At 47.7% G+C, this 26,773-nt stretch overlaps 1 protein-coding gene across 1 annotated transcript in view; it reads left to right on the top strand.

Annotated features, from left to right (window-relative positions):
• The first annotated feature begins 3,106 nt into the window (after window positions 1-3,106).
• The window catches only part of LOC139274872 (NACHT and WD repeat domain-containing protein 2-like), a 40,228-nt gene continuing 16,561 nt past the window's right edge, over window positions 3,107-26,773 (top strand). Inside the window, 4 exon segments of the mRNA XM_070891588.1 lie at window positions 3,107-3,130; window positions 3,132-3,240; window positions 20,039-20,127; window positions 23,258-23,374. Of these exon segments, the coding sequence (XP_070747689.1) occupies window positions 3,107-3,130; window positions 3,132-3,240; window positions 20,039-20,127; window positions 23,258-23,374 (339 nt within the window).

Consider the following 26,773-nt stretch of genomic DNA (forward strand, 5'->3'; position numbering starts at 1 on the left):
ACACCTTTTACAGAGACTGTAATTCCTGAATTGGACTGTGCAGCCACTGGAGAACTCAGTTTTAGAGTGGAAGCAAGCCTTCCTCGATTTTGAGGGACTGCCTATGATAGAAACCTTAGAAATTAGCAATTTACATTGCAGAAGGACGCCATTTCAGCCCATCGTGTCCGTGCTAGCCGACAAAGAACCACATGGCCCTCGGTCAGCAGCCCTGAAGATTACATATAAACCTATGAACAATGGTGGAAAGGTTAAGAACATTTGGCCCAACCAGTCCGCCCCACACACTTCGATACCCCATGCTCTGCAACATTCTACACTCCACCCCAACTGGAGCCATGCGATCTCTGGGAGAGGCAAAAAAACAGATAAAAACCCAGGCCAATTGGAGGAAATAAATCTGGGAAAATTCCTCTGCGACCCATCCAGGAGATCACTCTGGCCGTATTAGATTCCAGGATGTACTTACCATCGTGTCTGTGCCAGCCAACAAGAAGTTACCCGGTCTAATCTCACTTACCAGCTCTAGGCCCATAACCCTGCAGGTTACGGCACCTCAGGTGCACATCCAAGCACCTTTTAAATGTGGTGAGGGTTTCTGCCTCCACCACCCTTCCAGGCAGCGAGTTCCAGACCCCCACAACCCTCTGCATGAAGAAGCTTCCCCTCAATTCTCCTCTAAACCTGCCAACTACCTTAAACCTATGCCCCCTCGTAACTGACCCCTCCACCAAGGGAAATAGACCCTTGCTGTCCACTATATCCAGGCCCCTCAAAATTTTAGACACCTCAATGAGGTCTCCTCTCAACCTCCTCTGTTCCAATGAGAACAAACCCAGCCTATCCAATCTTTCCTCATAGCTAAGATTCTCCATTCCAGGCAGCATCCTCGTAAATCTCTTCTGCACCCTCTCCAGTGCAATCACATCCTTCCTATAATACGGTGATCAGAACTGCACGTAGTATTACAGCTGTGGCCTAACCAGTGTATTATACAATTTAATCATAACCTCCCTGCTCTTTTATTCTATGCCTTGACCAATAAAGGCAAGCATTCCGTATGCCTTCTTAACCTCCTTATCCATCTGGCCTGCTACTTTCAGGGATCTAATGCTGATTCAGAGATGCTGATGCACTGTCGGAAGTGCCATCTTTCGGATGAGATGATAAACCGAGGCCTCATTTGTTCTCTCAGGTGGACGTAACAAATTCCATGGCATTATTTCGAAGAAGAGCAGGGGAATTATCCCTGGTGACCAGGCCAATATTTATCCCTCAACCAACATCATCAAAACAGATTATCTGTCCATTATCACATTACTGATTGTGAGTGCTTGCTGCATGCAAATTGGCTGCTGCGTTTCCTATAGTACAACAGTGACTACACTTCAAAAGTATTTGATTGGCTGTAAAGCACTTTGGGATGTCAGGTGGTTGTGATAGGCACTATTTAAATGCAAGTATTTTTCTTTTTCTTTGAGTGAGAAGGTTGTTGCCATGTTGTATCACACATAATTAACACCATATAATAAATGTTTTATGTACAATGGCAGTCTGCAAAGCCTGAGATCATTCACTTACTGCCTGGCCTTGAAGTGGTATCAGTATTTGTTGCTGTTGCCCTAGCCAGACATTTTCATCAAACCAGTCCTGGTGTTTCTTGTTGAGTAACTGAGCGTCTCTTTGCAGGCATTGGTTATGGAGGCCTGGAGGGCACACCAAGTGCTGTGGGCATTCTGCGTCTCGGGGCTGTCGAGGCATGCCAGGTTGATGTCGATGATGGATCAGATTAGGCAGTGGTCCATCCAGCAGTTGTCGGCTCCTGTCATGGCGCGAGTGATGCGCACATCCTTGCAATCCCTGGCTCGGACGATGACATAGTCGAGCAGGTGCCAGTGCTTGGAGCGAGAGTGTTGCCATGATGACTTGTATTTATCCCTCTGGCAGAACAAGGTGTTGATTGTCCAAGAGCTAATAGATCGCAAGCGCAGGGCATTTCTGAGCCTTAAACAACAATGTAATGCGGGAGCAGCAAAGCAGCATTACAGACGCCTCGAGGCTGAGGTCCAACAAAAAAAACGGGATCTAATGAATAGGTGGTGGATAGAGGAAGCATAGGAGATACAGCAACTGGCCGACAACCATGATGTGCGAGGATTCTTCACTGCAGTCAAGGCCACCTACGGGCCAAACACCCAAGGTCCCACCCCACTCCTGGCCAAGAACGGGGAAACACTTATCAAGGACACCGAGGCTGTCAGGGCCCACAGGAAGGAGCACTTCGAAGATCTCCTCAATTGAGACTCTGCCTTTGACTCGAGCATTCTCGACTCCATCCCGCAGCATGCTACCCGCCACCACCTCAGTGAGACCCCAACACAACACGAGGTAGAAAAAGCCATAAGATAGCTTAAAAACAACAAGGCTACGGGAGCGGATGGAATCCCTGCTGAGGCACTGAAGTCTGGCAGAGAGGCACTGCTGGCGCGATCTCCCAAACCCACGACCTCTACCATCTAGAAGGACAAGGGCATCCTCAAAGCCTCCCTGATAAAGTGCAACATCCCCACTGACACCTAGGAGTCCCTGGCCAAAGACCGCCCTAAGTGGAGGATGAGCATCCGAGAGGGCGCTGAGCACCTCGAGTCTCGACGCCGAGAGCGTGCAGAAATCAAGCCACAGGCAGCGGAAAGAGCGTGTGGGAAACCTGTCCCACCCACCCCTTCCCTCAGCGACTATCTGTCCCACCTGTGACAGGGTCTGTGGCTCTCCTATTGGACTGTTCAGCCACCAAAGAACTCACTTCAGGAGTGGAAGCAAGTCTTCCTCGATTCCGAGGGACTGCCTATGATGATGTTGATCCAGAGAAAACCTCCCGACACTTTAATGTATTGTGGCTGTTGCCAGTGGATTTCCTTGTGTGGCCACAGGGGGCATTGCGATCCCATCGGGATGATCCAGGGGGAAATATCTAATTTCGCATCTGGTGACTGCAAGTTTTGCAATTGTTCTGAAGCTGCTTCAAACTGACGCGTTCAGGTAGCCGGGGACCCCTTCTGACTCTTTCTTTGGGCGGATCGGATCGCCTATTGGTTTGCCAGTCCGAATGTTTGATGTTACCGTTGAGACAGATGGATGATGGACCCGCACGCAAAGATAACCCGGCCGCTGATTTCTCTCCCATCTCCGCAACCCAGCCATCGAGATGTGTACAGATATTTATCTGTTGCAACCCAGAAGGTAATAATGTGTTTATTGCCTTTCAAAAAGCCACAGGTTTTACTGTCTTGGGTGCTGTCTTTACTGTTTAAGTTGCAAGGTGTTTATATGTATTTTTTAAACCTTATAATACTCCTGTGAAGCGCCTGGGGACGTTTCACTGCATTAAAGGCGCTCTATAAATACAAGTTGTTGTTGGCGGCTCCAAAAGAACCTCTTGATTCTTTAACGATAGGTTGCAGTATTAACTCCCGTTTAATTCAGATCGTGCGCAGGACTGACTACATTGAGGATATCACCAGCAGGTGGCTCCAGGTGACTGTCAAAAGAAGGAAAGACTTGCATTTTTATAGCGCCTTTCACGACCTCCCAAAGGCTTCACATGAAACATTTTCTTGAAGAGTGGTCACTGTTGTTATGTGGGAAATGCAGCAGCCAATTTGCTCACAGCAAGCTCCCACAAACAGCAATGTGATAATGACCGGATCACCTGTTTCAGTGATGTTGGCTGAGGGATAAATATTGGCCAACATTCCCGCTATGCCGCGCACCCGTCAGGAGATCCCATGCGGGCCGCTTGCCTGTTTTTCAATGGGAGATTTCACGCATGCGCGAAATTTTGAATGGGCCACGCAGCCCGTTTAAGGGATTGTGCACCCCAAAAATATAGGGGGGGACATTGGAATGGAATGAAAGGCAGAATTTTCATCTCTCAGTTTCTTGGGTTAACTGCTTTTGCTCAAATCCAAAATATTTTAATAAATCAACAAGGTTGTATCAAACTACAAATCTTATAGCGCAAAGATGAACATTGTTACATTTATATTGTTCTATTGAAATCGGTAATCTGAACAAGTCTGGCTTTGGTAAAGCTGAAAATGCTTTACCAAAGATAACAATGTCAAGTAAATGCAGGTGAAATTGGGATTTGACTCAAAATAATTTTCATGGATTTAATGCATCATAGTAGATATTTCTCCTGTTGAAATGTTGTGTTTATTATGTTTTCTATTCACAATCTGTTGGCACCCTGTGCAGTTCTAACTCATTGCTGGGGAAAGGTGGGAGAATAGCTGGGTTGACTGGCCCAGGAATGTTTCCTCCTCATTTCTGTGAGAAGTTCCTGGCCTTGCAGAGTGGCTACCCTGATAATATGGCTGGAAAAAGGAGCTCCTGAGGAATCACAGGTGTAAACCACACTGCACTGCTCTCCACTACAGCAGTCCAACCTTGGTAACTGCTGGCATCTCTGCTGTGCCTCCTCCTTCACAAATCTCCTTCACAAATCTCCTTCACAAATCTCCTTAACATCACTCCCCACTCCTCACTGTGCAACGCACACTTGCTGTATGTAAAGCTACCTGAAACAAAGACGAGATTTTCCCGGTGGGGGTTGGGGTGGGGGTCAGTGGGCACGATCATAAGGACATAAGAAATAGGAGCAGGAGTAGGCCATTTGGCCCCTTGAGCCTGCTCCGCCTTTGAATAAGATCATGGCTGATCTGATCCTGGCCTCAACTCCACTTCCCTGCCCGTTCCCCATAAACCCTTGACTCCCTTATCATTCAAAAATCTGTCTAATTCCACCCTAAATATATTCAACGACCCAGCCTCCACAGCTCTCTGGGGGAGAGAATTCCAAAGATTTACCACACTCCGAGAGAAGAAATTCTTCCTCATTTCCATTTTAAATGGGTGACCCCTTATTCTGAGACTATGCCCCCTAGTTTTAGATTCCCCATAAGGGGAAACATCCTCTCTGCATTTATCCTCTCTGCATTTACCCTCTCAAGCCCCCTCAGAATCTTATACATTTCAATATGATCACCTCTCAGTCTTCTAAATTCCAATGAGTATAGGCCCAACCTTTCTTCATATGACAACCCCTTCATCTCAGGAATCAACCTCGTGAACCTTCTCTGAACTGCCTCCAATGCAAGCGGCGGCGGGCCGTCACTCCTCCAGCGGCGATCGGGTCTCTCCTTGACGACAACTGGACCTCTCCTTCCTCACAAGTGACCTCCTCCTTCAGTGACAACAGGAGCTTTCCTTCTCCTCCTCCAGCACGTGGTGAGCATCGTGGCTGTGACCCCCCCTGCCCTCCCACTCTGAACCCCAGTGAGCCACTGACTGGGTGTGCAACGGCCACCCCACGTTAAAAGAACTCACGCACAGGCATCTTCCACTCCTCTAACAATGGGACCTGGAATGTCAGGGTCCTCATGGACAACCCCAACAGCGATAGACCGGAACGCCACACCGCCATAGTTGCCCAGGAACTTAGATGCTTTGATATTGACATCGCCACCCTAAGCAAGACCCAGTGGGCAGAGGAAGGCCAGCTCAAGGAACAAGGTGGAGGTTACACCTTCTTCTAGAAAGGGAAACCAGATGAAGAACACCGCCTCCATGGAGTCGGCTTCGCCATCAAAAACGAGCTGGTCGACCGCCTCAAAGACTCCCCCTGCGAGGTTAACAAACGCTTCATGACTCTTCGACTCATCCTATCCCGGAACCAATGCACCACAGTCATCAGTGCATATGCTACAACACTCCATGAAACAGAAGAGACCAAAGAGGGTTTCTATTCCAACCTCGGAAAATCCCTGTCCCGCGTCCCCGCAGACGACAAACTGATCCTCCTCAGTGACTTCAATGCCAGGGTCGGCATGGACACAGACCTCTGGGGAGGCGTAATTGGCAGAGAGCGTGTAGGGAAAGCCAACTCCAGCGGTACCCTACTCCTGACAAAATGTCAAGAAAATGAACTTGTCATCACCAACACCTTGTTCCACCAGAGGGACAAATACAAGGCATCGTGGCAACACCCTCGCTCCAAGCACTGGCACCTGCTCGTCATCGTCCGAGCCAGTGATCGCAAGGATGTGCGCATCACCTGCGTCATGACAGGAGCCGACGACTGCTGGACGGACCACCACCTAATCCGATCCGTCATCGATATCAACATAGCCCCAAAGCGGAGGGGACAGCAGAAGCAGTGCCGCAAAAATGTCAATGCCGGGGCACGTAAAGACTCAGCTAAGAGAGTCCTATACAGTCAGCGCCTCACAGCTAACCTGGCATGCCTCGATGCCCCCAAGACGCAGAATGCCCACAGCGCTTGGTCTGCCCTCCAGGCCTCCATAATCAGTGCCTGCATAGAGACGTCGGTCACTCGACCAGGAAACACCAGGATTGGTTTGATGAGAATGATCTGGAGATCCAAGAGCTAATAGATTGCAAGCGCAGGGCATTTCTGAGCCTTAACCAACAACCTAACTCAGGAACAGCAAGGCAGCATTACAGACGCACCAAGGCTGAGGTCCAATAAAAAAACCCGGGACCTAAAGAACAGGTGGTGATGGAGAAAGCTGACTGACAGCAATGATGCGCGAGGATTCTTCATCGCAGTCAAGGCCACCTACAGTCCAAACACCAAGGCTCCACCCCACTGCTGGCCAAGAACGGGGAAACACTCATCAAAGACACTGAGTGGTCAGGGCCCGCTGGAAGGAGCACTTCGAAGATCTCCCCAACCGAGACTCTGCCTTTGACTCGAGTGTTCTCGACTCCATCCCGCAGCATGCTACTCGTCACCACCTCAATAAAACCCCAACACTGCATGAGGTAGAAAAAGCCATAAGACAGCTTAAGAACAACAAGGCTTCGGGAGCGGATGGAATCCCTGCTGAGACACTGAAGTATGGCAGAGAGGCACTACTGGCACGAATACATGACCTAGTTTCTCTCATCTGGAGGGAGGAGATCATGCCGGGTGATCTCAGAGATGCAGTGACCGTGACCATCTTTAAAAAGGGGGACAAGTCCGACTGCGGCAACTAGAAAACATAGAAAACATAGAAAATAGGTGCAGGAGTAGGCCAATCGGTCCTTCGAGCCTGCACCACTATTCAATAAGATCATGGCTGATCATTCATCTCAGTACTCCTTTCCTGCTTTCTCTCCATACCCCTTGATCCCTTTAGCCGTAAGGGCCATATCTAACTCCCTCTTGAATATATCTAACGAACTGGCATCAACAACTCTCTGCAGCAGGGAATTCCACAGGTTCATAACTCTCTGAGTGAATAAGTTTCTCCTCATCTCAGTCCTAAATGGCTTACCCCTTATCCTTAGACTGTGACCCCTGATTCTGGACTTCCCCAACATCGGGAACATTCTCCCTCCATCTAACCTGTCCAATCCCGTCAGAATTTTATATGTTTCTATGAGGTCCCCTCTCATTCTTCTAAACTCCAGTAAATAGAGGCCCAGTCGATCCAATCTCTCCTCCATATGTCAGTCCTTCGCTGTACTCCCTCAATAGCAAGAACGTCCTTCCTCAGATTAGGAGACCAAAACTGAACACAATATTCCAGGTGAGGCCTCACGAAGGCCCTGTACAACTTCAGTAAGACCTCCCTGCTCATATACTCAAATCCCCTAGCTACGAAGGCCAACATGCGATTTGCCTTCTTCACCGCCTACTGTACCTGCATGCCAAATTTCAATGACTGATGTACCATGACACCCAGGTCTCGTTGCACCTCCCCTTTTCCTAATCTGCCGCCATTCAGATAATATTCTGCCTTCACGTTTTTGCCCCCAAAGTGGATAGCCTCACATGTATTCACATTACACTGCATCTGCCATGCATTTGCCTACTCACTTAACCTGTCCAAGTCATCCTGCAGCCTCTTAGCATCCTCCTCACAGCTCACACCGCCACCCAGCTTAGTGTCATCTACAAACTTGGAGATATTACACTCAATTCCTTCATCTAAATCATTGATGGATATTGTAAATAACTGGGGTCCCAGCACTGAACCCTGTGGCACCCCACTAGTCACTGCCTGCCATTCTGAAAAGGACCCGTTTATCCCGCCTCTCTGCTTCCTGTCTGCTAACCAGTTCTCTATCCACGTAAATACATTACCCCCAATACCATGTGCTTTAATTTTGCACATCAATCTCTTGTGTGGGACCTTGTCAAAAGCTTTTTGAAAGTCCAAATACACCACATCCACTGGTTCTCCCTTGTTCACTCTACGAGTTACATCCTCAAAAAATTCCAGAAGATTTGTCAAGCATGATTTCTCTTTCATAAATCCATGCTGACTTGGACCGATCATGTGACTGCATTCCAAATGCGCTGCTATTTCATCTTTAATAATTGATTCCAACATTTTCCCCACTCCTGATGTCAGGCTAACCGATCTATAATTCCCCGTTTTCTCGCTCCCTCCTTTTTTTAAAAGTGGTTTTACATTAGCTACCCTCCAGTCCATATAGGAACCGATCCAGAGTCGATAGACTGTTGGAAAATGATCACCAATGCATCCACTATTTCTAGGGCCACTTCCTTAAGTACTCTGGGATGCAGACTATCAGGCCCTGGGGATTTATCGGCCTTCAATCCCATCAATTTCCCTAACATAATTTCCTGACTAATAAGGATTTCCTTCAGTTCTTCGTTCTCTCTAAATCCTCTGTCCCCTAGTATTTCCGGAAGGTTATTCGTGTCTTCCTTCATGAAGACAGAACCAAAGTACTTGTTCAATTGGTCTGCCATTTCTCTGTTCCCCATTATAAATTCACCTGATTCTGACTGCAAGGGACCTTTCTCTTCACTTATCTATAGAAGCTTTTGAAGTCAGTTTTTATGTTCCCAGCAAGCTTCCTTTCATACTCTATTTTCCCCCTCCTAATTAAACACTTTGTCCTCCTCTGCTGGACTCTAAATGTCTCCCAGTCCTCAGGTTTGCTGCTTTTTCTAGCCAATTTATATGCCTCTTCCTTGGATTTAACACTATCCCTAATTTCCCTTGTTAGTCACAGTTGAACCACCTTCCCCGTTTTATTTTTACTCCAGACAGGGATGTACAATTGTTGAAGTTCATCCATGTGATCTTTAAATGTCTGCCATTGCCCATTCACCGTCAACCCTTTAAGTATCATTCGCCTGTCTATTCTAACCAATTCATGTCTCATACCATCGAAGTTACCTTTCCTTAAGTTCAGGACCCTAGTCTCTGAACTAACTGTGTCACTCTCCATCTTAATAAAGAATTCTACCATGTTATGGTCACTCTTCCCCAAGGGGTCTCGCACAACAAGATTGCTAATTAGTCCTTTCTCATTACATATCACCCAGTCTAGGATGGCCAGCCCACTAGTTGGTTCCTCGACATATTGGTCCAGAAAACCATCCCTAATACACTCCAGGAAATCCTCCTCCACCGTATTGCTACCAGTTTGGTTAGCCCAATCTATATGTAGATTAAAGTCGCCCATGATAACTGCTGTACCTTTATTGCACGCATCCCTAATTTCTTGTTTGATGCTGTCCCCAACCTCACTACTACTGTCTGTACACAACTCCCACTATTGTTTTCTGCCGTTTGGTATTCCGCAGCTCCACCCATACCGATTCCACATCATCTAAGCTAATGTCCTTTCTTAGTATTGCATTAATTTCCTCATTAACCAACAACGCTACCCCACCTTATTTTCCTTTCTGTCTATCCTTCCTGAATGTTGAATATCCCTGGATGTTGAGTTCCCAGCCTTCGTCACCCTGGAGCCATGTCTCCGTAATCCCAATTATATCATATTCATTAATAGCTGCCTGCGCAGTTAATTCGTCCACCTTATTCCGAATACTCCTCGCATTGAGAAACAGAGCCTTCAGGCTTGTCTTTTTAACACACTTTGTCCCTTTAGAATTTTGCTGTAATGTGGCCCTTTTTTATTTTTGCCTTGGGTTTCTCTGCCCTCCACTTTTACTTTTCTTCTTTCTATCTTTTGCTTCTGCCCCCATTTTACTTCCCTCTGTCTCCCTGCATAGGCTCCCAACCCACTGCCATATTAATTTAACCCCTCCCCAACAGCACTAGCAAACACTTCCCCGAGGACATTGGTTCCGGTCCTGCCCAGATGCAGACCGTCCGGTTTGTACTGGTCCCACCTCCCCCAGAACCGGTTCCAATGTCCCAGGAATTTGAATCCCTCCCTTCTGCACCACTCCTCAAGCCACGTATTCATCTTAGCTGTCCTAACTCTGACTAGCACGTGGCACTGGCAGTAATCCTGAGATTACTACTTCTGAGGTCCTGCTTTTTAATTTAACTCCTAGCTCCCTAAATTCAGCTTGTAGGACCTCATCCCGTTTTTGACCTATATTGTTGGTACCTATATGCACCACGACAACTGTCTGTTCACCCTCCCCCTCCAAAATGTCCTGCAGCCGCTCCAAGACATTCTTGACCCTTGCACCAGGGAGGCCATACCATCCTGGAGTCTCGGTGGCAACCGCAGAAACGCCTATCTAGTCCCCTTACAATAGAATCCCCTACCACTATAGTTCTTCCACTTATTTTCCTGCCCTCCTACGCAGCAGAGCCACCCATGGTGCCATGAACTTGGCTGCCACTGTGCTCCCCTGATGAGTCATCCCCCCCAACAGTACCCAAAACGTTGTATCTGTTTTGCAGGGGGATGACCACAGGGGACCCCTGCACTACCTTCCTTCCACTGCTTTTCCTGTTGGTCACCCATTTACTATCTGGCTGTGTACCCCTTACCTGCAGTGAGACCAATTCGCTAAACATGCTATTCACGTAATTCTCAGCATCGTGCATACTCCAGAGTGAATCCATGCGCAGCTCCAGTGCCACAATGCGACATAGGTAAAAAGAGGGATGAGGTCCTACAAAACGAAGTTAAGGAGCTAGGAGCTAAATTAAAAAGTAGGACCTCAAAAGTAGTAATCTCGGGATTGCTACCAGTGCCACGTGATAGTCAGAGTAGGAATCGCAGGATAGCGCAGATGAATACGTGGCTTGAGCAGTGGTGCAACAGGGAGGGATTCAAATTCCTGGGGCATTGGAACCGGTTCTGGGGGAGGTGGGACCAGTACAAACCGGACGGTCTGCACCTGGGCAGGACCGGAACCAATGTCCTAGGGGGAGTGTTTGCTAGTGCTGTTGGGGAGGATTTAAACTGATATGGCAGGGGGATGGGAACCAATGCAGGGAGACAGAGGGAAACAAAAAGGAGGCAAAAGCAAAAGACAGAAAGGAGATGAGGAAAAGTGGAGGGCAGAGAAACCCAAGGCAAAGAACAAAAAGGGCCACTGTACAGCAAAATTCTAAAAGGACAAAGGGTGTTAAAAGAACAAGCCTGAAGGCTTTGTGTCTTAATGCAAGGAGTATCCGCAATAAAGTGGATGAATTAACTGTGCAAATAGATGTTAACAAATATGATGTGATTACGGAGACGTGGCTCCAGGATGATCAGGGCTGGGAACTCAACATCCAGGGGTATTCAACATTCAGGAAAGATAGAATAAAAGGAAAAGGAGGTGGGGTAGCATTGCTGGTTAAGGAGCAAATTAAGGCAATAGTTCGGAAGGACATTAGCTTGGATGATGTGGAATCTATATGGGTAGAGCTGCAGAATACCAAAGGACAAAAAACGTTAGTGGGAGTTGTGTACAGACCTCCAAACAGTAGTAGTGATGTTGGGGAGGGCATCAAACATGAAATTAGGGGTGCGTGCAATAAAGGTGCAGCAGTTATAATGGGTGACTTTAATATGCACATAGATTGGGTTAACCAAACTGGAAGCAATACGGTAGAGGAGGATTTCCTGGAGTGCATAAGGGATGGTTTTTTAGACCAATATGTCGAGGAACCAACTAGGGGGGAGGCCATCTTAGACTGGGTGTTGTGTAATGAGAGAGGATTAATTAGCAATCTCGTTGTGCGAGGCCCCTTGGGGAAGATTGACCATAATATGGTGGAATTCTGCATTAGGATGGAGAATGAAACAGTTAATTCAGAGACCATGGTCCAGAACTTAAAGAAGGGTAACTTTGAAGGTATGAGGCGTGAATTGGCTAGGATAGATTGGCGAATGATACTGAAGGGGTTGACTGTGGATGGGCAATGGCAGACATTTAGAGACCGCATGGATGAACTACAACAATTGTACATTCCTGTCTGTCGTAAAAATAAAAAAGGGAAGGTGGCTCAACCGTGGCTATCAAGGGAAATCAGGGATAGCATTAAAGCCAAGGAAGTGGCATACAAATTGGCCAGAAATAGCAGAGAACCCGGGGACTGGGAGAAATTTAGAACTCAGCAGAGGAGGACAAAGGGTTTGATTAGGGCAGGGAAAATGGAGTACGAGAAGAAGCTTGCAGGGAACATTAAGACGGATTGCAAAAGTTTCTATAGGTATGTAAAGAGAAAAAGGTTAGTAAAGACAAACGTAGGTCCCCTGCAGTCAGAATCAGGGGAAGTCATAACGGGGAACAAAGAAATGGCGGACCAATTGAACAAGTACTTTGGTTCGGTATTCACTGAGGAGGACACAAACAACCTTCCGGATATAAAAGGGGTCGGAGGGTCTAGTAAGGAGGAGGAACTGAGGGAAATCCTTATTAGTCGGGAAATTGTGTTGGGGAAATTGATGGGATTGAAGGCCGATAAATCCCCAGGGCCTGATGGACTGCATCCCAGAGTACTTAAGGAGGTGGCCTTGGAAATAGTGGATACATTGACAGTCATTTTCCAACATTCCATTGACTCTGGATCAGTTCCTATGGAGTGGAGGGTAGCCAATGTAACCCCACTTTTTAAAAAAGGAGGGAGAGAGAAAACAGGGAATTACAGACCGGTCAGCCTGACATCGGTAGTGGGTAAAATGATGGAATCAATTATTAAGGATGTCATCGCAGTGCATTTGGAAAGAGGTAATATGATAGGTCCAAGTCAGCATGGATTTGTGAAAGGGAAATCATGCTTGACAAATCTTCTGGAATTTTTTGAGGATGTTTCCAGTAGAGTGGACAAGGGAGAACCAGTTGATGTGGTATATTTGGACTTTCAGAAGGCTTTCGACAAGGTCCCACACAAGAGATTAATGTGCAAAGTTAAAGCACATGGGATTGGGGGTAGTGTGCTGACATGGATTGAGAACTGGTTGTCAGACAGGAAGCAAAGAGTAGGAGTAAATGGGGACTTTTCAGAATGGCAGGCAGTGACTAGTGGGATACCGCAAGGTTCTGTGCTGGGGCCCCAGCTGTTTACACTGTACATTAATGATTTAGACGAGGGGATTAAATGTAGTATCTCCAAATTTGTGGATGACACTAAGTTGGGTGGCAGTGTGAGCTGCAAGGAGGATTCTATGAGGCTGCAGAGCGACTTGGATAGGTTAGGTGAGTGGGCAAATGCATGGCAGATGAAGTATAATGTGGATAAATGTGAGGTTATCCACTTTGGTGGTAAAAACAGAGAGACAGACTATTATCTGAATGGTGACAGATTAGGAAAAGGGCAGGTGCAAAGAGACCTGGGTGTCATGGTACATCAGTCATTGAAGGTTGGCATGCAGGTACAGCAGGCGGTTAAGAAAGCAAATGGCATGTTGGCCTTCATAGCGAGGGGATTTGAGTACAAGGGCAGGGAGGTGTTGCTACAATTGTACAGAGCCTTGGTGAGGCCACACCTGGAGTATTGTGTACAGTTTTGGTCTCCTAACCTGAGGAAGGACATTCTTGCTATTGAGGGAGTGCAGCGAAGGTTCACCAGACTGATTCCCGGGATGGCGGGACTGACCTATCAAGAAAGACTGGATCAACTAGGCTTGTATTCACTGGAGTTCAGAAGAATGAGAGGGGTCCTCATAGAAACGTTTAAAATTCTGACGGGGTTAGACAGGTTAGATGCAGGAAGAATGTTCCCAATGTTGGGGAAGTCCAGAACCAGGGGACACAGTCTAAGGATAAGGGGGAAGCCATTTAGGACCGAGATGAGGAGAAACTTCTTCACCCAGAGAGTGGTGAACCTGTGGAATTCTCTACCACAGAAAGTTGTTGAGGCCAATTCACTAAATATATTCAAAAAGGAGTTAGATGAAGTCCTTACTACTAGGGGAATCAAGGGGTATGGTGAGAAAGCAGGAATGGGGTACTGAAGTTGCATGTTCAGCCATGAACTCATTGAATGGCGGTGCAGGCTAGAAGGGCCGAATGGCCTACTCCTGCACCAATTTTCTATGTTTCTATGTTTCTATGATACACTTCCTGCACATGTAGTCCCAGGAGGAGCACGACACGTGTCTGAGTTCTCCTGCCATGACTCAACCCTTAAATTAACTTAATTTGGCAACAATGATAAAAGTTACCTAATGATAAAGGAAAAGAAAAAGAAGAAAAACTACTCACCAATCACTTATCCCCTTGGCTGTGACGTCACACTTCGATTTCTTTCTACTTCTTTTTGCCTTCTCTCCCTGCTGCAGCTGCACCAGCTGAGTCCTCCTCGACTCTGCCGCTTCCCGACTGTTGGGCCTTTTGTAGGCCTCCCGACTCACAGCGCCTCCTTCTCACTGCTGCCGCTCCCCGATTGTGACTGTTGGGCCTTTTATAGGCCTTCCGACTCACCGCGCCTCCTCCTCGCGCTGCAGAGGAATCTTCCTGTTATCAGCCACTGGGAAAATCATCGCTAGAGTCCTCCTCGACCATCTTCTACCTGTCGCTGAGAAGCTCCTCCCAGAGTCACAGTGCGAATTTTGTCCCCTGCAGGGCCCAAAGGAAATTATTTCTGCAGCGCGACAATTGCAGGAAAAATGCACCAGCCCTTATACATGGCCTTCTTCGACCTTACAAAGGCCTTTGACACAGTCAACCGCGAGGGTTTATGGAGCATCCTCCTCCATTTCGGATGGCCCCAAAAGTTCGTCACTATCCTCTGCCTGCTCCACGACGACATGCAGGCTGTGATCCTTACCAACGGATCCATTACACACCCAATCCACGTCCGGACCGGGGTCAAACAGGGCTGCGTCATCGCCCCAACCGTCTTCTCAATCTTCCTCGCTGCCATGCTCCAAATCACAGTCGACAAGCTCCCCGCTGAAGTGGAACTAAACTACAGAACCAGTGGGCACCTGTTCAACCTTCGCCATCTCCAGGCCAAGTCCAAGACCACCCCAACCTCTGTCGTCGAGCTACAGTACGCGGACGACGCCTGCGTCTGCACACATACAGAGGCTGAACTCCAAGACATAGTCGACGTATTTACTGAGGCGTACGAAAGCATGGGCCTTATGCTAAACATCAGTAAGACATAGGTCCTCCACCAGCCTGTCCTTACCGCAAAGCACTGTCCCCCAGTCATGAAGATCCACGGCACGGCCCTGGACATTGTGGACCACTTCCCATATCTCGGGAGCCTCCTATCAGCAGGAGCAGGCATTGACGATGAGATTCAACACCGCCCCCAGTGTGCCAGTGCAGCCTTCGGCTACCTGAGGAAAAGAGTGTTTGAAGACCATGCCCTCAAAACTGCCACCAAGCTCATGGTTTACAGGGCTGTAGTAATACCTGCCCTCCTGTATGGCTCAGAGACATGGACCATGTACAGTAGACACCTCAAGTCGCTGGAGAAATACCACCACCAACGATGTCTCTGCAAGTTTCTACAAATCCCCTGGGAGGACAGATGCACCAACATTTGCGTCCTCGACCAGGCCAACATCCCCAGCATTGAAGCACTGACCACACTTGATCAGCTCCACTGAGCAGGCCACATAGTTCGCATGCCAGACATGAGACTCCCAAAGCAAGCGCTCTACTCGGAACTCCTTCATGGCAAATGAGTCAAAGGTGGGCAGCGGAAATGTTACAAGGACACCCTCAAAGACTCCCTGATAAAGTGCGACATCCCCACTGACACCTGGGAGCCCCTGGCCAAAGACCGCCCTAAATGGAGGAAGTGCATCCGAGAGGGCGCTGAGCACCCCGAGTCTCATCGCCGACAGCATGCAGAAATCAAGCGCAGGCAGCAGAAAGAGCGTGCGGCAAACCAGACCCACCCACCCCTTCCCTCAACGACAATCTGTCCCACCTGTGACAGAGACTGTGGCTCTCATATTAGACTGTTCAGCCATCTAAGAACTCATGCTAAGAGTGGAAGCAAGTCTTCCTCGATTCCGAGGGACTGCCTATGATGATAATGATCCCTCCTTAAATACGGAGACCAAAACTATACGCAGTACTCCAGATGTGGTCTCACCAATACCCTGTACAGTTGTAGCAGGACTTCTCTGCTTTTAAACTCCATCCCCTTACAATAAAGGCCAACACTCCATTTGCTTTCCTAATTACTTGCTGTACCTGCATACGAACATTTTGAGTTTCATGTACAAGGACCCCCAGATCCCTCCGTACCACAGCATTTTGTAATCTTTCCCCATTTAAATAATTTGTTTTTTTATTTTTCCAACCAAAGTGGATAACCTCACATTTTCCTCCAATTGCCAAATTTTTGTCCACTCGCTTAGCCTGTCTATATCCCTTTGCAGATTCTTTGCGTCCTGCTCACAACTTGCTTTCCCACCTATCTTTATCATTAGCAAATTTGGCTACATTGCACTCGGTCCCTGCATCCAAGTCATTAATATAAATTGTAAATAGTTGAGGCCCCATCACTGATCCCTGTGGCACCCCACTAGTTACAGTTTGCCAACCTGAAAATGACCCATTTATCCCGACTCTCTGTTTTCTGTTAGTTAGCCAATCCTCTATCCACGATAATATATTACCCCCAACCCCGTTATCTCTTATCTTGTGCAGTAGCCTTTTATGTGACACCTTATTGAATGCTTTCTGGTCATCCAAATACACAAATCTACTGGTTCCCCTTTATCCACCCTGCTCGTTACATTCTCAAAGAACTCCAGCAAATGTGTCAAACATGATTTCCCTTTCATAAGACCATGCTGACTCTGCCTGGAAAGGCTTGTGGTGGCAGGTTCACATGGGGTCCCAACCTGCTGGGGAAAATAAACACTGCCACCTCATGCCTTTCCCTGATGTCGGGTCTGTCAGCGCTGAGCTGACCCGACATGCAGCAGCGGGTTCACAGCGGAGGACCCAATTCAGATAATTAGTGGCTTTTTATAGAGCCACATAAGAATGAATTTCAGTTCACCACCTGACAGCTCACCTGCGGGGTTAATGCTGGTCATAGACCACGTCTGCTAAGCTGAGGCGGGAGTTCAGTGGCCATTGAATCAACTATTAAGTTGACAGCTTCAAATATACAGTAAAAGCTCACACCTTATAGAGATATTTTCCCTCAGCTACCAGCTTTTCCTCACCCTGTTTCCACAACAGATTCACCAGTCTTTACACAAGTCTCCATACAGTTTGACCTCATTACCTCTCTCACCATTGCCATTCACTTCCGTCATCTCTACTTCACATGCCATTTATTCCATCAGCATGGGTGACCTTTATACTCTCTCACCTTGGTCCTCAGACTCCCACCACCAGCAGCACCAAGAACTCCAGCAGCACCAACAACAACACCACCAACCTTCGCCGCAATCACCTGATGCTACACAGGACAGAGGGCATCAGAACTCGACCACAATGCTGCCCGGGAGGCTCGGGATGGCCTCACCATGGCCAGATTTATTTAATTTGACGCTGTATACCCTGGCTACCGCATTATGTGTCAGGAATCCCTACAATGCCTAAGCCATTCCTTTCACACTCATCACCATTGCGGGGGTACTGTTATATCTCACCATTCACTACAACTCATGAAGCCACTTCCAAAGGCGCACACAAATCTGTCTAAGAACGCAAATTGTTGAAAATATAGATTTCAATGTTTGACACCACATTAACAGAAATTTTACATGAACATTGCATAAAACACTCAGGTGCCTATCCTTGTGTGTTATTAGTTGGTATGATTACATGAGGAGAGACTTCCAAAGCAAGCGCTCTACTCGGAACTCCTTCATGGCAAACGAGCCAAAGGAGGGCAGCGGAAACGTCACAAGGACACCCTCAAAGCCTCCCTGATAAAGTGCAATATCCCCACTGACACCTGGGAGTCCCTGGCCAAAGACCACCCTAAGTGGAGGAAGTGCATCCGGGAAGGTGCTGAGCACCTCGAGTCTCGTCGCCGAGAGCATGCAGAAATCAAGTGCAGGCAGCGGAAAGCGCATGCGGCAAACCTGTCCCACCCACCCTTTCCCTCAATGACTATCTGTCCCACCTGTGACAGAGACTGTGGTTCTCGTATTGGACTGTTCAGCCACCTAGGAACTCATGCTAAGAGTGGAAGCAAGTCTTCCTCGATTCCGAGGGACTGCCTATGATGATGACAAGGATGGGGGTGGCTAGTAAGACGGGGATGTGATAATATAAATAGAGAGGGATGGGTGGAGGTGCAAGGTAGGTTGGTGTGAGTAAGGATGTGCAGGAGTAGGGGAGGGAAGGCAGAGTGATGGGGAAGTGATGAGAGGCACAGCAGGATGAAGTTGTGAGTGTGGCTTTATACTAACATTTTATGAACTACTGAGATCATTGAAACGTTTGCGGATCTGCACCCAGGTCCTTCTGACATCATCCCTGCTTGTGCCTTCCTGTACAATGTGCAACCAGGCTGTGTTGATTTCCTGGGGAGGTATCTTTCACCCATGGGCAGGGAAGAGGACCTCCTTGCATGCTGTGACTCCCTCCATAAGCATATGAAGTGAGTCATGGGAGAGCCTGGGTGCAGCTCTGTTCCTTTGTGCAGTGTTTGCAGCACTTCAATGCTGTAGAACACTGACAGCACAAATATCAAATTAAATTTGGACATGGTACCTTTAAGGAAACTGGCGACCCACCATCAAATGACGTTACCAGACCGGTTTCCTCTAAGTGGCCAGGAAACACGCTGGGCAGGCTAAATAGCCCAATCAAGGGAAACGTTATTTCAGACAGCGGGATAGAACCAGCATTAGGGTTGGGACCCACCACCGACGTCACTCACCATGGATCCGCCGAAGTGAGCAAAATTCCAGCCACAATGATTGCTACAAAAACACAAGAAGTTGATATTTCTGAGTATTACTACAGCTGCTAACTCTATCCGCCATGAAAATTGGGGTCATATTGCGTCTCCATTTTTAAAATGACCAAGGACATTTTAAGAATGTCTCACTTTTTAGATTATACAATACATAACCATTATTGTCTATATATGCCTATTGTGGACTCAGTGTCTGAAACATGGGTGCAGCTTTTTGCACTGTGCATGAAGAAAAAGTACTTGGTGGCACAAATTAACAATCCTGTTGTATGGTATTTAGAGCTCTTACCTATTTCAAATCATCTGCACCGGAATGAACAATCAAACGGCTTTGGTACTGGTGATGACGTGATTTATTTTATTTTCTTTGCTGATGTCCGCCTTCCTGTGCTTTCTAATCCAATTTTCTCTCCTCTCCTCTTTGATGGTGCTGACTCACGTCTACCACCTCCCCCCAAGTGAACAATCTCTTCATGTGTGAGCCTGGAAAGTGAGCATCTGGGGGCTATATATCATGTGGGAAATCAGGCCGAGTCTGAGTCTGTTTTCACATTACCTCTGCACACATGTACTTTCTAACAGGAGTCTATGCCTGGTGGTCAGGAGCAGGAGCATTTAATGGTTGTCTCCATTCTTCGCCATGTCTATGATTCACTGCCACATGACGCGGTGAATTTATTAAGTGAGCTGTCCTAGGAGGCCCCATATTTCACACTTTACTTTAAAAAAAAAGGGTCAGTCTTAGTTTGTTTCCTGTTTTATTCTTGCCCATCTTAATGAAATCACAGCTTTTCGTTATCATCAGCTGCCTGCTTTATTATTTCCACTGCCATTGCATTTCATAAATAATGTTCCCTGTGAAAATGTCACTGATACTGCAAACCACACAGATTTTCCAATTTTGTTGCTGTTTTAGTTAATTTATCATTTTTCAGATACAGAAACTGAGAGAAAGGCGCTGAGGGAAACTGTTTATCCAAAGCTTCGAGAATACTGCAGGCACAAGCATGGACTGGAGTTCCAGGTAACCATCAAAAGCTACCTGGGGAGGTAACAGAAAGAAAGAAGGAAGACTTGCATTTATATAGCGTCTTTTACAACCTCAGGACTTCCCAAAGCTTTTCACAGTCAATAAAGTACTTTTGAAGTGTAGTCACTGTTGTAATATAGGGAGAACGGAGCAGCCAATTTGTGCACAGCAAGCTTCCACAAACAGCAGTGAAATAAATGATCAGATAATTTGCAAACTCTCCTTCTCCAAAGCCTTGCTTGCATTCTCCAGCACATTGGGACTGCCCTCATAGGGTTGCACTCTTACCTATTCAATCATAGCCAGTGCAGTTCCAGCAATGGCCCCCATACCATTACCTCTGGAGTCCCCCAACCTCTTCCTCATCTACATGCAACCCCTTGGCCATATCATCTGAAGACATGGGGTCAGCTTGCACATGTGCATTGATGACACACAGCTCTAGCGCTCCAGAATCTCTCTCAACCCCTTCACTGCCTGTGCTGAGAGACTGGTTGGCATCCAGCCTTGGTGGAGCCGCAATGTTCTCAGTTAAACATTGGACGACCAAAGCCAACGTTTTCGGGCCCTGCACAAACCTTTGACACTGATTCCAACCCTGTCCTATTCAACCCCAAGCTGAGCTTCCAAACCCATATCCACTCCATCACAAAGACCCCCTACTTCCATCTCCGTAACATCTGCTGCTTCCACACCTGCTTCAGCCTACCTGCTGCTGAAACTTCACCCGTGCCTGTCAGCTCCAGATTCAGCCTTTCCAGTGCTCTCCTGGCCGGCCTCCCAGACATCGTGCTCTATAAACGTCAGGGCCTCCAGAACTGTGCTATGTGGATGCCTGGTGATGATCAGATCATCCTTAATGATGATATACCCTTCAATAGAATCGCCTACCAACACTTGGGGTGAGTTGGGGTCAGGTCAGATGTTAAAATTTTGTAAATCTGAAACCCCACTCCAACCCACCCACTTCCGGGTTTAACGAAGGCAGGACAAGGGGCCTACAGCCAACCCGCTCCCAGGAGGGGGGTTGCCAATTTAAATATTTTAATGAGACAGGCAGCCTGATTTAACTTGTTTTGCAGGTTTAACTCTGGCCGTCCGGGTTTCCCAGGCCTCGCAAACCTGGTCGCTGAAGGGAGGTGAGGACAGCTTTGGGAAGAAGGTCATTGCACTGCTTGTGAGCCCAGAGGAGCAGGAGTGCTTCCCCCCGGTCCCCCTAAGCAACCTGCTCCCATCAGATCCACCCCATACCAGGATCCCTGGGATCAGACTCCCTCCTCCCCGGGGCCGGGGATAGGACCCCCCCCCCAAGGTCAAGGATTGAACCCCGCCTTCCCGGGGGTCAGGGATAGTACTCCCTCCTCTCTCCGGGGTCGAGGATTGGACCCCTCCCTTCTGGGGTCAGGGATAGGAGCACACCCCACCTCTGGGGTCGGGGATCGGACTCCCCCTCTCTCCGGGGTCAGGGATAGGACCCCCCCGGGGTCGAGAATCGAACCCCCTCCTGTTCGGGGTCGGGAACCACACTCCCCCCTCCCTGACCCCCCCTTGGGTCGGAATAGTACCCCCCTGGGTTGAGAATTGGACCCCCTCCTATCCGGGATGGGGGATCGGACTCCCCCCTTCCCGGGGATTGGGGATAGGACCCCCCAGGGTCCAGGATCAGACCTACCTGCTCCTGTGGCTTGCTCCAGAGTACTCCCCGCCATACTGGAAGCCAAGCTGACAATTAGGCTGATTTCCTGGCGGGAAACCTGTCAATGATTTCCGGGTTCCGGTCCGGAGCTCCACGCTCCTGCCTATGTAACCCGCCCCTGGGTAATATCCAGGTCATGCTGTCGAGGCTCACACATGAAGAATGGCCACTTGGTTAGGTAGAAAAGAATTGCTGATATCTTTGAAACTAACCCTAAGTTAGGCCTTAAGGAAGGCAAAAATTGGGGAATTTAAAAAAAAGAAGTATGCCGGGGACGAAATTGCCCCTTGCCCCGATTGTGGGTGGGTAAATCCGGGACCGGGACTTTTATCGCCCGGCCTGGAAGACCCGCCCCCCCCGATGCGGAATTGGGCACATGCGTCCCTCCAAGGAAACTGTCTCCGGTGTTTTGCTTCCTTGGAGGGGCGCTCCCGGAGAGGGAGCGCGGCGCTGAGTCCTGTGGCACGATGACGCTCTACAACGCCCCTTCCCTTCATTTAAACATAAGAACATAAGAATTAGGAACAGGGGTAGGCCATCTAGCCCCTTGAACCTGCTCCGCCATTCAACAAGATCATGGCTGATCTGGCCGTGGACTCGGCTCCACTTACCTGCCCGCTCCCCGTAACCCTTAATTCCCTTATTGGTTAAAAATCTATCTATCTGTGATTTGAATACATTCAATGAGCTAGCCTCAACTGCTTCCTTGGGCAGAGAATTCCACAGATTCACAACCCTCTGGGAGAAGAAATTCCTTCTCAACGTGGTTTTAAATTGGCTCCCCCGTATTAAAGGAGAGGGCCGCTGCGTACTCTGCTGCCCCTTTAGTTGCCAGCCACTGGATCACCATCACGGAGTGCCGGGCTACACGATGGCGGCCCAGTCGATGCGAGGGCCACCATTGTCGGGCCGACGCAAGAGTCGGCCGACAAAATAAAACGGCTGCCCGGGCACTAAAGGCCTCCCCTCTAAGGGGCGCCCCGGTGGCAGATGTCCGCCAGCTTTGTGACCCACGGGGCAAATTTTTCCCGTGGGGAGCAAAGGGGTCGGTGCAGGGAGGTGAGGGGCTGGCGTGCACGGCGGTGATGTCATCGCCGTGCGTGTGTCGGCCTGGCATGATAATCGTGGGTTTGCGACGCTACCGGGACAGCGTTCCCCAAACCTCTGGGGCAATTTCCCGGGAGGTGTCATCATCTCCCGCGCCCAGGTGAAAACCCCATTGCGCCCCTGTTAGCGCCCCCCGGAGGCGCTAATGGGGCTATAAAATGGGGCAATTTTGTCTCCGCAATGTCTGTGCCACATTGCGCTGTGACTACTTCCCTGGGAGCGTTCTTGGGCCTCATCGTGCATGGCTGATGGAAAATCGCAATGAAGAACAGTTCTGCAATAAGATAACTGCCTGTATTTCACTGTGTGTCAAATTCACAGGCAATTGATGCTTATGTGGGCGTGGATCCTGATGATGTCCATGATTCTGATGTGCGGAAGCTCCGGATGAAGCTGTTGGATGAATGTTTAAAGTTTTCTGCTGGGCCATGTTTTGTGGTGAGTAATTACAATCTGGATGTCCCCCACCAAAATAAAACCATACAATATACATTGTTATGTTGCAGGGCACTAAACAACAATTAAACTTCTTTACCGCTGCAAGTTTTGGCTCGGGTGCACAAAGTCCGTTGTGTAATGCCTGACTTAACGCCAACGCTCCTCCAAATTACATTTTCACTGAAACTTGCATTCAGAGGTGCAAACCATTTTCAGGCGCTAACTTTAATGCCCCGCCGCGCTTAACGCCCCAAAATCCAAAAAGCCCAAAATCCAGTACAAATCAGACAATGACTATGCAGCCTGGCCGTGGAAATGGATAGTTAAAATTGCATTTTTCTCTCTCTAAATTTACTGCAGTACCGACTGCTGCTCCCACTACTGTAGTAAGTGTCATTTTTATATTGCAGGGCATGCATGAACTTCGTCATTGCTGACAATAATCTACCTGTACAGAGGTAGGTAGGAGCAGTACAGCCACTCAGGCAGCCAGCAACCATCTTCCCTTTGCCTGTAATAGTACAGAGCTGGTTGGAGGTTGAACTAGTATTGATGTCAGAGACACGGTTGACAAATCCTTAATTTGGGAGTGCACACAAACATAGGTGGCAAAGTCCCAGCTTGTTGTTGAGCCTGATTCATTCACTAGTACTAGATAAAGTGCACGAGTGTGGCAAGGGCTGATTCTGGGGTTGCTGCAGGAGGAGTCATCACTCTATCGCTTGCATGGAACGATCCAAATACTGTGACGCCATCTGACGCATGCTGTTTGGAGCTTTTTAATAAACGTGATAGATTGGGGAGGCTTTGCACGGCCTCCTAGAACTATAATAGGATGGATTCAGTGCATTGGGGCTATAGGGCAGTTTTATGTCATTACCTACTATTAGATATGGGTTAAAGGGGCAGTCAGGATAATTGCTAACAAATGGCAGTTAATTAGTATTGAGCACCAGGAACAACTTCTTATACCAGTTCCAGGGCTATTCTGTGATCAGATGAAGCTTGGCAGGAAACACTATCCCATTCCATTGTACAAAGGAGTGAGGATTGCTCTTCCAAACAGAGGGATAAAGGGCTTCCTTAGTTCAGCGTCCATGTACTGGCTCTCCAAATTTACATTGCTAACCTGGCTCCCTTATCCGGATGGCAGAATTGTAGACATATGAAAACGCATCTTCACAATTCTACCACTGGCCTAATCCAATCTTTTCCTACACATGTAAACACGGAGTTGTGCACAGACATCAATCTCTCGGAACTACAAACGTGCCAAATGTAACAGAACAGCACTTGCATTCATATAGTGGGTTTAACGTAGTCACAAGTGCCTCACAGTAGCGTGACACTGAGGCACATGAGGAGGTATTTGGGCAGATGACTAAAAGGTTGGTCAAAGCGATAGGTTTAAAGGAGCGTCTTAAAGGAAGAAAGAGAGGTTTAGGGAGGGAGTTCCAGAGCTTAGAACTCCCCATTAGCCAGTTTTAGTGAGACCTGGCAGTTTTGCATGTGGCTACAGGACCCTGGCAGCATCAGCAGGCATCTTGTGTAATATTTGTAAAAGAACCTTATAAACTCACTGCAAAATGGGGAGCAAAGAGTAGTTCTTCAGTAATATGGTGGGAATGCTCCATTCCCCCTTGTTCTTCCTCTGGTCTTGATTATTATGTTCCTTATAATTAAAGGGGAAGGAAAGTCTATGGTTCAAAATACTCTGGCGCCCCCCCTCCCCCCATAGACTTTTAAAAAAATATGCACAATATTTTAAAATTGAAATATCCACTCCCTTCTCCCTCGACTGCTTATCTAGCTTCCCTTTAAATGCATCTATACTATTCCCCTCAACTGCTCCCTGTGTTAGCAGGCAAGGTTCCCTTTAAGCTGCACGGCTGCGCAGCACTCTGCAGCTCCCGAGCGGACGGCTCACCGGCTTGTAAATGGGAAATCTGCGCATGCGTGGTAATTTAAAGGGAGACTTTAATTGATAGCAATTTTCTCTCAGTTTCCAGTCTGGGCTGAGTTCACGACTTGCGTTCCAATCAATGGAGCTGCACTGAGACGTATGGCTGCCCTCCGTGTCCATGATTTCACTGGAGGGGCCTGGAGGAAAGACATGGTGACCCTCCATTTGACATTTGAAAAGAAAGTCACGGTATTTTTCTAAGCCTAATTTTTACATAAATAAGGGAGTATTTTAAATAAAGGCATTTTCCTTCCCCTTTGAGCAACAATGAATGAAACGGCAATAACATGGAATTTGACCATGTTGTAATGAAGTGATGCTTGGTGACAAATTGAACACAAGTCCAATAATATATACACGCATCAACGTTTTTTTATGGACATTAATTGTGGGGTTTTTCTCCCAGTGGACGTGAGTCTAAAGCACAACACTGGCGGTGATTTGACGCCAATTGGTAAGAATTGGGTAATATCCTACAGCGAGATCATAGATATAAATAAATACATAGAATGTACAGCACAGAAACAGCCCATTCGGCCCCACTGGTCTATGCCGGTGTTTATGCTCCACTCCTCCTCTAACCCCTCTTCATCTCACCCTACCAGCATAACCTTCTATTCCTTTCTCCCTCGTGTACTTATCTAGTTTCCCCTTAAATGCATCTATACTATTCCCCTCAACTGCTCCCTGTGGTAGCAGGCAAGGTTCCCTTTAAGCTGCACGGCTGCGCAGCACTCTGCAGCTCCCGAGCAGCCGGCTCACCGGCTTTTAAATGGGAAAATCCGTGTATGCGCAGTAATTTAAAGGGGACGCGCACCCAAAAAAAAATGTAAGGGAACATCAGGAGCAAGTTCCATATTCTTGCCACTCTCTGGGAATAAGTTTCTCCTGAATTCCCTATTGGATTTTTTGGTGACTACCTAATATTAATGGCCTCCAGTGTTGGAGTCTCCACAAGTGGAAATATCTTAAGAGCCAGTATGAGAAATGGAAGTGACGCACTGGTATAATAGATTGTATGTGGCTGCCATCTGATTGCAGGGGAATTCTCCTGAGGTTTGGGGTTGAGCTGCATTGTTGCAGTAGTGTAAAGAACATAATATCTGTAATAGGATCTGGCCCGGATTACAGTATACAGTTGCACTGTTTGTATGTAAATTCAGTTTACCCAGCAAAAAGTTGAATAAAAGCACTATCCATTCAAATAACAATGCTCAAAGTGCACTAATCCTATCTGCAATTATTAATGGCTGTGCACTGTAACCATGTGTAAAACATGGCGATGTAGGTGTTTCAATAGAATTTAATTTCTTTTATAATGCCTTATTGCAGTGAAGTTTAATACACCAATTTATTAAGCTGCAATACTTTTGTGCCATTGGCAACATATTGAAAGAAATTAGTAACCTTTAGACTGTTTGGTCAGTTCTTCTGAA

This window comes from Pristiophorus japonicus, chromosome 10 (genome assembly GCF_044704955.1).
Source record: "Pristiophorus japonicus isolate sPriJap1 chromosome 10, sPriJap1.hap1, whole genome shotgun sequence".
Classification (NCBI taxonomy): Eukaryota; Metazoa; Chordata; class Chondrichthyes; family Pristiophoridae; genus Pristiophorus; species Pristiophorus japonicus.